We start from the raw sequence: 15384 nt of genomic DNA, 5'->3' as shown, positions 1-15384 counted from the left end.
TTTCCCTTTGTGAATCTGCTATGTAAATGTAGAATTTAAATAAATCCAAGATAATGAAATCTATAGTCATTGACATACTAAATGAAAGAATGGGTATTTTAAAACATTTCTTATCAATATAGCATTCACATACACCCAGTCTCACATAATGTAAGACATAATTATACAGAGTAATACTATTTTAAATAACACCCAGGCAAGGATTAGATCATTGCCCACATCTCAGAAGCTTGCTGTCTGGCCCTCCCAATCCTAACTCTCTTTAACCTTCCCTAGACGTGACTACCATCCTGATTTCTCTGGTGGTAATTTCCCTCCTTTGTTCTTAAAGTTGATTTTACCACCAGTTCCTGCATCTTTAAAAATGAAACTATATTTATTTTTGTAGATTTTGAACTTCATATAACTAAACTTTATACTTTCTTTTGTGTCCTGCTTCTAATATTATGTTGGTGATATTCATCCTTGATATGCCAAATCATTATAGTAGGTTCATGTACATTGCTCTGTATTAAATGAATCTGCCATAATTTCTTGACATTTTTTTAAGATTTTATTTAGTTTTAGAAAGGGAAGGGAGGGAGTAAGAGAGAGAGCGAGAGAGAGAGAAACATCAATGTGCGGTTGCTGGGGGCCGTGGCCTGCAACCCAGGTATGTGCCCTGACTGGGAATCGAACCTGTGATGCTTTGGTTCACAGCCCGCGCTCAATCCACTGAGCTATGCCAGCCAGGGCAATTTCTTGACATTTTTTGAGGAGGGAATCTATTCTAATTGTTGGCTTTTGCAAACAATAATCCTACAATCTTATACATGTATGCTGACACACAAATGCAAGAATGTTCCAGGGTAGTGGCTCTCAGAGTATGGCCCATGAACCCCGCAGTGCCCCAGACTCTTTCATGAAGTCTGTGAGATCAAGTTGTTTTCATAATAACACTTGAATGTCATTTATTTTCTCTACTGTATTTACATTTGCATTCACGTTGCAAACACACTGCTGAGTAAAACTGTATCTTGACCTGAATCAAGTCAGTGGCACTGAATTATCCCGATTGTCAGTATATTCTCCACTGCCACGTGCTCACAGGGAAGAAATGACCAATTTTACTTCAGCCTGTCCTTGGTGAAGTAAGCAGCAAAGCTATAAATTAAATGTTGCACCTCAAATATGCATCTGTTTGCTATCTGAGTGAAGAGCTGGAGCTGTGTGCATAAAGAACTTAAGCTGCTTGTCAAAGGGCAGTGGCTGCCGGAGCAAGAACACTTGTGTGGCTCATTCAGGCATGAACTGCAGTGGCTGTGGATTACCATGTTTGCTTGAAAGGATGCTTGACTGGCAAACTATGGTTGTTCAGACTTGGATATTGGGCAGACGTTTTCTTTAAAATGAACAAAATGTAAAACAACTGATAATGTTTGTTGCTAATGATAAAATTTGACCTTTTAATTCAAGTTAGAATTTTGGAAAACTTGTATCAGTCACTGTAAGCTTGAGAGCTTTCTAATACTAAGACTTTTCTGATGAGATTGGCGGTGATATTAACCAATGTGAAGTTTTGATATTATATAATGAAATTTTCAGTGTTTGGAAATCCACATAACTCATTGAACTGATATTTTACAAATGAGTAATGCACAGTGGTATAAAATCATGCATAGGTAAAAGATCCATTCCAAGTTGAAGATACACCAACAGAACTCACTGTAACAAAGTATGAAAAGTTTCCAGTTCTACAATGCAAACAGCTTTGAAAATCTAGCACTGGTGAGTGTTGGTTTATGTAAGCAGAATATCTACAATTATTCGATGAGGGTACTAAAATATTCCTTTCCTTTATAACTGTGTATTTATGTCAGGGAACATTTAAGGAAGAAGTAATTCCAATATTATGCAGATTCTTTGAGATAATAGAGAAGGGAATGCTTCTTGACTCATTTTATGAGGGGCACCCTGACACCAAAACCAAAAAGACATTACAAGAAATAAATCCAGGAAAAAAATTAATACCAAAGGTTATTATCAATACATTAAGAAAAGACATTTAATAAATGATGCTGGTATAACCTTTCATTTACCCGGAGAAAATAAAACTGGGTCTTCATCCTATAATAGCAAAAGCAAACATGAATTCTAGATGTACTAAAAACTTAATGTACAAATGCCCGATCAAAAAGTTTCAAAGCAACACAATCTTGCAAAAAAATTAGTATTTGAAAGACATTTCTAGCCCTCAAAGCTGTCCAAATCCAGAAACTATAAAGAAAATGGTAGAAATATTTCAGCAAGTACAATAAAAGATTTAGTGTGCTACAATGTATAATAAACAAAATTGATAGAAAAATAATAGATCAGGGAAAATAGTAGGGGCAGACTGTGTGTTAATGTGTATGGCTTACCAGGATGTCTTACTGATCGACAGACAAAGCATTGATCACATTGCGAAAGGGCATTTCACAAAAACAACCAGACACGTTCATAAGGCCCGAAGACATCTGAAAAGGAGCTACGACACAGTAGTGTTCAGGGAAATGCAGAGTAGAGTAGTAATGAGATTCCTGCTCTTCTGGTAGACATGTAGACATGTGAGTCTACCTGTAATAGGTGTATCCAGCACTGACCCGTCTGCATGTCTTCTGATAATTCATCCTGTAGAAATCAAAGCCTAGTGTGTGGAATGTGTATGACAATATTTTTGTGGCTTTCTTTGTAGTGGAAAAGCACTGAAAATAGAGTGAATATTCATTACAAGGAATGAACAAATTTTGTTTGTCCTCATTAAGAAATAATTCAAAGCAATCAAGCACGGGCTGGGAACCAAAGTGTCCCAGGTTCGATTCCCAGCCAGGGTACATTCCTGGGTTGCAGGCCAGAACCCCCAGCAACCGCACATTGATGTTTCTCTCTCTCTCTCTCCCTCCCTTCCCTCTCTAAAAATAAATAAATAAAATCTTTAAAAAAAAGAAATAATTCAAAGCAATCAAAAAGAATGAATAAAACTATATCAGGTATTTTTTTTAGAGAGTTTCATGAGGTAGTGTTTAGAGAGAAAAGCAAAATGCAGAATTTTTTTTTTGCATGTGAAACATTCATAATGAAAAAATTATGAATTGCTAAGGGTGTAGTGGTTTGAAGAAGAGAGTTTATTTAGCTCTCAAATGACAATCCAGGGTGTGCAGGGAATGCTCGCTGATGTCACTGAGGACCCAGGCTGGTGGGGAAGTTCTACCATCCTCAGCATATGGCTTCAGTCTGTAGGTCTGAGGTGTCGGTTGCTCTCCAGTACCTTATGTTTAAAGTGCTATCCTTCAGAAAGGCAGACACATGGAGAGAAAGCCATTTTATTTTTAAAAACGTCTAGTCACATTTGCCTAAATTAGCATTTCTATCCTATCATCCCCTTGTCCTTACCTAGTCATATGGTCATGCAGCCTCAAGTGATACAGCCATGTGCGCTGCCCATATTGGGGGTGGTCATTGGGCCCCAAAGAAAGAAGAAGGAAGTGGATATCAGGGGACACCAGCAGTGTGCCACAAACCCTCCTTGCATTGCTGTGTGCATTCTTGCTCACACTGGCGTGTGATTCTGAGGGCACGGCAGAAGACATGGAAGTGTATTGGGTGGTTGTGATGGAATGTACCGGCAGGTGTTGACGTGGGGAGAAATGGGGAAGAGAGGGAGAGATGTCAATGAAAAGGGAACAACCACCAACAAGTTCAGAGAAGTCAAACAGAAAAAGTAAAAATTCTACATAATCTAGTCATATTTGTGTTTCTTATAAATTGTATATAATATGACAAAATTTAAAAATTAGAAAAAAGATACCAGCATACACTGTGTATGGCAAATATCACTTCTTCCCTTAATGTGATGAATTCTAGGAGATTAGAAATTATTGTTTAGAAAATTCCACACATCTCTCAGCCCCAGGGATAAAGTAAGAGAGATAGACACCTTGTTTTTTTGTGTTGTGTTTATAAATAAACACGATGAATAACAATTGGCAGTATGAAATATTACAAATTGACTTTTTGAGAATAGGGTACACTGGAGATACTAATCAGGAAGAATCTTAATTACTAACATACAATAATTTCCTTTGACTAGTAACTAACAGAATTCTCTTAAAAGATGACTGTAACAATTAGGTATCTGAGTGAGTAAAGTGATTTTTATTCTATGAACCTCTCCTCCGTCAGTTTGCTGTGACGATCGCTGTGTTGTGAAAGAGGGCGTGACTCAGCGAATAGTTGCACAGCCCTGCTGCTGGTAATGCTTCGGAAAGCACCAGGCACCACTAATGTTTTTGACCTTGCAATTTATTTTTTAATTCATTTTTATTTTTAAAATTTAATTTTTAATTGTATTTCTTTTGACCTGTTAGTCCTCGTATACCTCCCTCCTCTGGCAATGACCACAGTGTTGTCTATGTCCATGAGTCCTTTTTCCTTTGGGTGAAGTGATTGACCTTACAGTTTAATTGCTATGTGATTACAATAAATAAGGGCAAACAAAAAGTTCAGTAAGATTACAGTGGCTGCATTTTATGCCGTATCCAAAACTTAATTTGTAGTTATTTTCTACATCAAAATAACTTGCTGGTTTTTTTTGTACATCTTGTTTCTTTTGATATGATGGAGACAGTTGATCAATATTAAGCCTTTGCAAATAAGATTAAATGGTGAAGTTTCTTGGTATTTTAAAATGTGTAGGTGAGACCCATCCAAATAACTTTAATACATTTTTCGCCTTATAAACTCATTAACGTTTATTATGCTGTACTTTGTTTTCTGCTAAATTCAGTATCAAATGATAAACACAATTTACACATGCTTTCTCTTTGTTTCTGATCCTTTGTGGGGGTGTCCAACCTGGGTCCCACAGGCCTCATTCAGCCCAGGATGGCTGTGAATGTGGCCCAACCCACAATCATAAATTTACTTAAAACATTACTTGGTTTTATTACTTAGATATGTACATTTTCTATATTAGTGATCACAAGCTTGGGACCTGCTCAACGATTTTCAAAGATTATCAAAAGGGCCACTGCAGAATTAGGGTTATTATGTGAGGACTTTTTGCTTATCTGTGGTAGCGGATATCACACAAATTATGCATAGACCTTTTTCTTGCTCATCAGTTTTCGTTAGTGTTTGTGTATTTAATGTATGGCCTAAGACAACTCTTCTTCCAGTGTGGCCCAGAGATGCCAAAATGTTGGACACCCCTGCTTTAGAGCTTGGGTTTGTTCCTCAAAGAAGCTAACTTGCTATCTTCATTCAGATTCTTGAGAGAGAGATTCTGAATGATTACTCTTTAGCTAAGAATTACTTAAGTATGTGTCCAGTGTTGATCCCTAATCTGGCCTACCAAGACTGAGGTGCAGCCGGTGGGAGGTGGTGGGCCGAGCTGTAGCAGCACTGTTCCATGGTATTTAGGGCTGACCCTGGGAAGCCGAGGGTATGACCAATTCTTTTGAAGGTATTATGGAAAGATATGGTGGTAAAGGCTCCTATATCTTCCCAGTTTTGTCCTATTACTTTTTACATTTGATTCCTTTCAGTACTCCCCCAGATGCTCCTGTTACGGATCTTCGAATGGACTTGGGTCACCCAGCTTGCCTCCTGCTAAAATGAGGAGGAAGCATCATGTAATTTAGAAGAGGATGGAAACATTCAAATTTTTTTCTTTTGAATATTAAATGGATGACTGCCTCCCTCATCACCACTCATTTAAAAATCACGAGACTCCTAGATAGAGAGCAGGATGACAGCTGAGGGGGAGAGGTGGAGGGAGGAGGGGTTTAGGAGGTGGAGGGAGGAGCAAAAAGGAAAAAGGACTCTCAGACATGGACTGCAGTGTGGTGGTTGTGGGGGACTAAGGGTACATGGTAATGCAAATAAATACAATAACATTTAAAAATAACATTATGAAAAATTAAGTTGTCTAACCAATGTTTTCCACAAATGGTATGGACTGATTTAAAAACTCATTTGTAAAATACTGGTACAATAAAATGAAAAAAGTACATTTGTTAGGGCTGTAGTAAACAGTTACTGCAGGGTGGAAATCATGAATCTGTTATATTAATTTTTATGTGTAAAGTTTTAAAATTTCATTTTGGTTGTGTTCATTTGATCATACATATTTACCTTGAGTTCAAATTCATTGTTTGTTTGAAACAGTAATTAAAAAATATAAAGTATATTTTTAAAATTTTCAAGAAAATGTTTTGATAGTACATTTCTAATATTTTAAGATAAAATTTTTTGGAACGTTATAGAGTAACATTTTTTGTATACCTACTTTCTGCCAAACATTGTATTGGGTATAGTTACTTGAATGTCATCATTAAATATGTTTTACAGTTCATAAGGATAATTATCCTTAATTAGCAGAAGAGAAAATAGAATCTCACAATGGCAACTTGCCCAAAATCACAGCAGTCAATAATACCTAGTGGGATTAGAACCTGAGTTGGAAATGAGGTCTGTCAGATTCCAATGTACTTATTCTTTTCAGTAGTAAGGAATTAGGTGGTCAGATACTTTATATTTGAGGTAACCAATTTCCTGTTGTTCTTAAACCCTGTCACTACTGTTCTTTTACTTCTATGATACACTTTCTATTATCAACAAAGTATTGGCTTTATTTTTGCTTACTTTCCCCCAAACACTGGTGGATTAGGCACTGGTGGTGTGAGGAGGGCAGGGGTTAGTGAGTGCTTGAGAGGAGAGAAAGGCACTGCCTGGAGGGAGTCAGGGTCTGCATTCTGGGAGGGGGTGCACATTTATCAGTAATCTGCCACATTGGTGAGCGTTCATTCTCAAACTATCACATAGTGAAGGTATTTTTCAAGGAGCACATAGATCTAAGAAAAGCAAAAAGTAAAAACATTGAATAGAGACTTCAAATAGAAAATAATAAATGCCAAAATAATGGATTTAGCAAAATAACACTTTAAAATGACTTTTGGGGGGAGTGGGGTGAGGAAAATCAATGAATCTATATTTAGCAGTGTCAGTTTTACCTATCAAGTGAAACTTGTTTGCAAGATTTTTAATTAGCTTACAAGAAATCAAGGAATGTAACCAACATATTGGTATATATGTGTGATTTCTAGACTTTAGGCTATAGGGTAAAAGTGGAAAATGATACTCTCTTTCACATAGGGAATTATTTTAATTTGGTTGTATATTTTTGCCAGAGGAAAAAAAATAATACCTTTAAAATATTTTCCTTAAAGTTGGACATGAAAACCAAAATGATAGAAGCTAAATGTCATGAAGAGAAGCTTAAACTTCAACAGAAACACGATGCTGATGTTCAGAAGGTAGGGTGTGTACCATGCCATTTTTTATTAATGTTGAATGTGTGAAACATTCAAGGTCTTGTGATCACTCATCTATCCATCCATCCACCCACCCATTCGTCTTTCTACTTGTTGGTCTGTCGACCTATCTGTCTGTCCATCCATTTGTCTGTCCGTCCGTCCATCCATCCATCCATCCATCTGTTCATCCACTTATTTACATACTTATGATAGCCTGTCATAAATGTAATTTGCTAAGTTAATATTGCAGCAAAAGTTGATCTTTACACTTTATTTCCTAAACATGTGTTCACGTAAATTCTTCCAGTTTACCTTACCTTTTAATTCATCTGTAAATACTAAAGCTTGTTTGGCCTAATGTTTTTTCCCATTTTCTGGCAATTAAAATTCCCCTTTTAGTTTGAAACGAACTGTGTTCCATTTGGCATGATAGCGCCTACTAGCTCTGACAACGCAGGCCCCTTCGTTCATCACCTCGTTGGTGCTTGTGCCTTCCAGCGTTTCAGTCTGTGTTTCTAAATGGAATTAACTTTCCTTCTTACTGGGCACAACAAAAGTCATCAATGTATGGTTATCCTACATGGAGTTTGAATTGAAACTGTATTTTAGTAATGATTAAAAAAATAGTGATATATATCTCCAAATAGAAACTTACCATTTACTGTTTCAGAAAGGCACACTTACGATTCTGCTCACAAAACTAAGTGGCAGAAACGGAGGCAGGGAGTGGAGGCCACAGCATCACATATCTGAGCTTTCGTCAAAGTAAAATATACGTGTCTTGATATTTAGTCAGGAGAATATTTGACTCATCTTTCACAGCAACAAGAAGGAAACCACTGATTGAAAATTAGAAAGAGAAAATACTTAATCCTTTTTCCTCTCCTTTCCTCTTTCCCATTCAAATTTTAAAGACAAATACTACTTTCTGGTCTTAATGGAATTTTTACCTTAGTTTAAATTGGTTAGATAAAACAGTTCTCTATCATTAATATATTAGAGATTCAGTAATATAATTACTGTTGAAATGAAATTGAATCTATTGATGTATAAATTAAAGGAATATCAAATATATTTGGAAAAATCATGGTAATAGAGCTTGAAATAGGCTTCTTGGTGTGTCTGTTACAAAGATCTATTCTAAGAGAAGCTCTTAATACTAAAATCCTTTCCCAGAAGTTTTCTTTTTAAATAAATGCTGTGTGAAAAAGGAAAGCAATGTAGCTAGTTTGAAATGCCAGGTAAAATACAAATGCAATCCTTGACCTTATACCATATGTGGAAAGTATATTCCCCAGTGCATTGCTTGTGTGGCATTTCCTAAGTGTCAGGAGTTGGGGAGGGGCAAAATACAGAGTGTTTTATCTATTTGCCTACATTCTTTTCCTGCTAAGCTTCCTTGTGGATGTTAGGATCAACTAGGTCCTTTTGTATTTACCAACCATTCTTACAGGTGGGACTAACACAATGAAAGGTAAAGTAAAATGCTGGTAATAAAATCACTAAGAAAAAACTGGCTAGACATTGGTAAATACCCTTTTTCTACTTAGCTGACTTTGGGTATATAGGAGATATACCCCAACCATAAAAAAAGTGGATATTTATACTCCTGCCTCAGTTTTTTTTTTCCCCAGTTGGTTAGCACACATTTTTTCCTGATTGCTAACTTTCCTGCATTTTGGTTATTTCTCTGTTGGTTTTTCTTTTGAGTGTATTATGTTTTTAGAAGCACAGGGATTGTCAAAAGGAGGTTTACAGTTGTTCAGATGGAAGAAGGCAAGTTATGATTATTACAATAGATATACTAAATCAAAAGAATGTCACTCACAACTGAAAACCTACTTTCGCCATCCTGTATGTAATAATCATGATTAATGTTTTTTATTGTTGTTCAAGTACAATTGTCTCCATTTTCCCCCACTACTCTTCCCCCTGCCACCCACCCTCAGTCCTACCCCCTCTTTGGCTTTGTCCATGGGTCCTTTAAATGATTAATTTTAAAACTTCTGACACTATATAAATTCATGATGTAAAATATTCATGCAATTTTGACATATTTTGAGATGATTTTTCTGATTCACAATAGCAGAGCTAGATATAAAAGAAGCTTATTACTTCTCATCTTCCCATGTATCTGAGAATTCTTGTTATTGTGCATGAAAATGATAGGTCACTTGTGGGAAGATTCAGAGATATGCGCATCTGAAGATGTTCTATTCCAGTGTGGTGGGGAGGTGAATTGTACTATCCCAATGTGTCAAGTTCTGATGGCTTCTCCCTGCTACTTTATGACAGTTTTATCTCTGAGTTATATGTTAGAGAATCACCTAATTTATTATTTATAGTCTCCTTAAAGATTGATACATGAAAATTCAAAGCAGATAGCATATCTCAGTAATCATTTATTCTAACATATTTACTATTTTCTCAATGCACTAAAATATAATTTTTATGTCTTTTATGGGACTAGCTGAGATAGGCTTGCAAAAAATATTGAGCTCATTTAAAAAATTATGTGTTCTGTATGTCAAACAACATAGCATTCTAAAACATTTTCAATTCACTTGCAGATTTTAGAAAGAAAGAATAGTGAAATAGAAGAATTGAAAACTTTGTACAAAAAGAAACAAAATGAAATGGAGGAGACTATTACAAAACTTGAAAAGAAAGGTGATGTTGTATTGGTACATAAATCTTGTAATAATATCGTCATTTTATTTTAGTGGTTATATAAAGTGAAATTTTACTTCTGACCTTTCACAGTATGAGACGGCTGTGTTTATGTAGGTTTCCATCAGTGGGTGTGTTTACGTGAGCTTCCATGTGCATGGGGAGACACTGTGTGTGTGTGTGTGTGTTGGCAGTCATGGTCAGTTTGGTTAAGGAACTGGAAGAATCTGTCTGTTAGTTTCTCTTCTTAACTCTTTGTGTCCTTAGTGGGCTGCCATAGGTCAGTCATAGAATTAGAATTTACTGGCTTTCACAAAGAAATCTAGGGAAATTATTCCTCATGGCCTAATGAGATTCATTATATTAACAATCTACTTATGCCTGATAGTATATGCTAGTATTGTGACTGACAGAACATTTAAAAAATATTCCCCATTTATACTTTCATTACGAAAGCATGTGATCAAGTGTTAAATTGACTATGATGGTAGGTCAAAACATCTAAATGCAACAGGCAACCATTAGAGAGACTGTTGAAAACATTTTTGGAGAAAAGAGCTTTAAAAATTTCAGGTATTATAGTAGAAATGCTGATGCTGGCAAGTTTTGGGAAGGATGCTGCAAAACCATTTAGCTGGAGTGGATGTCCTATACATCAAGAGATAGATTGAAAAAGATAAGACAAGTGATTTGGCATGACTTAAGCACGACCTTGAATTTCAGATTTAGAAGTTTTAAGTTTATCCTGTAGATGCTGGGGAGGCAGAGAAGATTTTTGAGAGGTGGGTTTTAGGACTCAAGTTTCAGCAGGAGTAGCCCCATAATGGTGAGCATGCCACCATGGTGAGGCCAGCTCCCAGTCGGTTCCAACAGTCAAAGGTCGAATAGAGTGAGAGAGACAGAGCATCCCACTTACAAGGAAACGGGCTCCGACCGCAGGACTGCTCTTCAGTGTCTGCTGTGTGACATCAGGAAGTCTCTGGGCCTGGGCTTACTCATTATCATGGTGAGGGTGGAGTAAATAATGCACGAAGTTCCGTCCAACTCAGAGCGTTTGTGCTCCTGTTCTCCTGTGCTTTTGCTTTTAAGATGGTAAGGGCCCAGAATGTCTGAATGATGGAAGTGGGAGTACTGAGAATAGAACCAAAGAAGAGATTTTGAAGAATTTGGTGAATGATAAGAATATAGGTGATGAGTAAGAAAAAAGGGGAGACAAGGTTTCACTTAAGGGTTTCCATGTGGAACTTACTGGCTCTGTCACCAGTCACCAAGCCTGAGTGTGTTTGACAGACTGGTAATGCCTTGAAATTTAGGATGGCAATTACATATAGTTACCTAATGCAATAGGTATTTTTAGGTTTATTCCCAGCCTTAAATGGTGGTTAGAAGTTTGTTCAGGTTCCTTCTCCAAATATTAATGGCTACAAAATTTTTAAATTTATTCCTAGGCTTTTCTTTCTTACCTTTATTTAAACCAGGCAATTTAAATATGCCAGAGGTTTAAATTGTAAAATAAAATGTTATATATGCTATAACATATATAAATGTTATATATATGTAATGAATATATATATTAGGTTAACTTGGACTCTCCTTTTTCCCCTTATTTGTTATGAAGTTGAGATGTAAGAGTGAAATACATTTCTATGTAAATGTTTATGAAAATTTTGCTATTTTTGAGGAATAGTTGACAGACATTATATTGGTTTCAGATGTACAACACAGTGATTGTACAGTATACTCGTATATGCTGTGAAATGATCACCACAGTAAATCCAGTTACATCCGTCACCACATATAGTTACAGAATTAAATTTTGCTGTCTTAAAGTAAGTGAGTAAGAACATACTCAGTGAGCTAAGGAAGTACTACATTTAAGCAAATGTACAGGCATGAACATATTAAACAAATTTTTGCTTGAATCACCGACAGTTTAAATCATTTAAAAAGATTTTATTTAAAAGAAATATTAAAAAGTGATTTATAAGGGAAATATTTTATATAATTTAAAGAATATTTTGCTTTAGTAACATAAACCTTGGCAATGACTTTAAAGCGGCTAGGAGCCACTTTAAGTGGAGTGGAGTGATGGGTTCCGTTACTCCGCACACCTCTTTGTGAGCACTCGCCCTCCATGGTGCCGTTAGGCTCTCTAGATGAAATGTTGAAATATCTTTCTCCTCAGGAAATAGGCAAGTAAACCATTATAACCCATAATGCAATAGGTGGTTTAATGGGGAAATGTATGAGGTTCTTGGGCGTAGAGAGATTTCTTCCTGCCCCTGCAAGATGAGGACTGTGGCTGGTGAAGGTGTACAAAGAAGGTGATACTTGAATTGAGACTAGTGAGTAGGAGTGTTTCAACAAGGGAGGGAAGGTCATTCATTCCAGGTGGATAAATGATTGTATTTAGGCAGTAAGGTATGAGGTTTTTGGCTTTTACCTTTTGATTGAGGGGAACTGCAGAATTTTTTTAAGTCCAGGAGTAACATTACTGGATTTGCACTGTAGAAATGCCTTTTTAAGAGCAACTGAGGGTCCAAGGAGGGGAATGACACCGAGGCCGGCGCACTGTTGAAATTGTCTAGGGAGTGAGTACAAGGGATTCAACCAAGACGGTGGTAGTGGGAATGGGGAAAAGAGAGGAAGGAATAAGGTATTTTATAAGACAGAATTGAGAAGACTTTGTGAAAAGTAGAATTATTTTAGTGGTGCACTATGTATTTTATTGTCGAACTCTCATGTGGTATCTAGAATTGGTTTAACTATGTTTTTATCATTTTTGACAGTTCAGACCCTTATACGTGATTGTCAGGTTATCAGAGAGACTAAAGAAAACCAGATTGCAGAGCTGAAAAAGATATGTGAACAAAGTGCAGAGTTTCTGAATAATGATTGGGAAAAAAAGGTAAGCTACATAAAAAAAGTTATTGAAAATATAAAGGTTGATGCTTCAAAGTAACATTTAATTTTAAAAATAATGGATGATACAGAAAGGTATGAATAAAGAACTTAAAATTTTAGACTAAAATACCTACTATTTATGTTTTGGTATATTTTATTCTAGAAGTCTAATGGCTTATAAAATAGTTTTCATTAGGAAAACTTACTTTTGACTAAATCTTGAATTTAATGTCCTGAATATGTTTGTCATTGCCAATAGATTTTAAGCAAAATTAGTACAGAAAGAACAGTAGGATAACTTTTGGAAATTGAACTTTTAAAATTTTGGATTTATGCCATTGAATCATTTCTTTCCTGAAATTTCAGATAACATAACAGTTATAGTATAAACTTATTTTTGATGTAAACAAAATCAGTAGTGGTTGTGTTATTCTTGAAAGAGCATTTAATTTAATTAAGAAAAGCATTTTCATATAAGTTAGCAGGGCCAAGAATAATGTAATAAAAATACTCATTATGAATGTATCTTATGTAGTCATATAGTGCTTTCACTTAGGAGCCCTTTGCCAATAGTTCAAATTACAACATATATTCAAAATAAATTAATTGTTTTTTCTTTTGAGGTATTCTATTATATAGATCTGGAATGAACTCATACTGGTATGGTAGCAGTTAGTCTGCGTTCACAATATTTTACTGAAAGAAACAAGTGCCTTCCCCAGCACACTTGTTGGTCTGCCGTATGTCCTGGGGACAGATGGCAGCTTCAGGACCGGTCTGGGAAGTGCACTGTGCATGTGTTAAAGTGGTAGAGTTAGCTCTGCTCTAGCTTCAGTTTGTTAATTTCTCACATTTTGCTGTATATTTTCTATAAATTAGGCATCTGTTTGTGCTTGCTGCAGGTATTTGTGTACACAGCAGGCCCCATTCCCCAGTGCCTTATTTCCCAGTTTAAATCATCAGGTATTTGAAAAGTTTCCTGCCTCCCACTATATAGCAGGGTGCATTTTATTCTTTCAGTTAGATTAGTAAATCTTTCTTACAGTTACACAAACATTAGTAGATGTGAGAACACGCAAACGTGGCTGAAGGTTTTTTTTTGTGAAGTATAATTGTGTGTCAGTCTGGGCAGAGATGAAAACCTGGGGCAAGGTGGATCAGTTCCAAAATTAATAAGCAGGTGGTAGATTTATTTTGTGATTTATGCATTCATTCAGAAGTCATTACATAGCTACATGGACAAGGTGGTGTGATATGTGTGTGTATTTATTCATTCTTTAACAGAAATTCCCATCTTCCATCTCACACTTTAAATCCCAGTTACCTATTTAAGATCTCTCCTTGATCTAAGTTCCAGCATTCTTCCCAAACCCCATCTTCCTTTGTTGCTGAATTCGTCTCCTCCTAGGGTTTTCCCTCTTTCCCTCTCCCCTGCGGGATTGCTGTCTACCCTTCTGCTCACTCCTCTTTTTGCCTCACCTCTCACGTCTTCTCATTTGCCAAGTTCTGTTCATCCCACTTGTTTTGAATTTTACTCACCATTGTGTCTTCCCTAATTTCCCTTCCATTGGCTGTTGCCTGGATTTGCTGTCACGGGACTGTGCACCCACCTCTTCAGTCTGTGCCCCACGATACAACCAAATTGATGATCTTTCTGAAACACAAGTCTGGATTGCCTGACCACCATGTTTAAATCCCTGTGGTACTTCCCAACTGCCCTTGGGGTTTCCAAGGCTTCTACATGAGCGAGACTGATGACCTTCAAGCCTCATCTTTTGTCACAGTCCTACCCCCTTCTTGGACGTTTATACCAGCTGTACAAAACTCTCCCGTTAGTTCATGGTGCCATGCTCTTCCCAATCTGTGTTTAAAACAAGTTGAGTGATGCTTCAGGTACCATACAGTTCACCCTCTTAAAGGGTATAGTTCAGTGGTTTTCGGTATATTTACGAAGTTGTGCCATCTTCACTGCTGTGTCACCCCCCCACCCTGAAGCCCTCCAGGAGCCCACCCACAGGCACCTCATTAGAACTAAAGCACTCCTACCACCTAGGAAATTCCAAGGGGCTGAGTGTCAGGAACCAGGGTCAAAGACCAAATATTGGAACAAAAGATACTCCTAGTGCTCTTATCACTTAGAAATTCCAAGGATTTGGGGAGCACTGTACCAGAAACCTGGGGCAGAGACCATTATCTGTATCTGTGCTGTTGTTTCACAGCTAGATACCTGCTGGAATTTCTGGGTTATGTGGTTTATTCTATACTTAACATTTCAAGGAACTGCCAGACAGTTTTCCAAAGTGGCTGCACCATTAACCTGTGGGCTTTCATACTTTTCCTTGTCTATGGACAGGTTCCTAGTTTGTCTTGGGCTCCTCTGGTATAAGGCAACTACATGGTCAAATGACCAGGCAAAAGACCAATGAGTAAAGTGCTGGGAAGGCCTTTTGTGTCCCTGTACCCCTTGCCAAACCCT

General features: G+C 36.8%; 1 protein-coding gene across 4 annotated transcripts in view; it reads left to right on the top strand.

The window, feature by feature from the left end:
- The window catches only part of CEP112 (centrosomal protein 112), a 334383-nt gene that overhangs the window by 49118 nt on the left and 269881 nt on the right, over positions 1-15384 (top strand). For all 4 annotated transcript variants that reach the window (XM_036033460.1, XM_036033461.1, XM_036033459.1 and 1 more), the window contains 3 exons: positions 7248-7334; positions 9905-10004; positions 12794-12912. In XM_036033460.1, the coding sequence (XP_035889353.1) occupies positions 7248-7334; positions 9905-10004; positions 12794-12912 (306 nt within the window). The remainder of the gene's footprint in view (positions 1-7247; positions 7335-9904; positions 10005-12793; positions 12913-15384) is intronic.

Source organism: Phyllostomus discolor, chromosome 8, assembly GCF_004126475.2.
Source record: "Phyllostomus discolor isolate MPI-MPIP mPhyDis1 chromosome 8, mPhyDis1.pri.v3, whole genome shotgun sequence".
Lineage (NCBI taxonomy): Eukaryota > Metazoa > Chordata > Mammalia > Chiroptera > Phyllostomidae > Phyllostomus > Phyllostomus discolor.
This window is presented reverse-complemented; position numbering and strand designations above follow the sequence as displayed.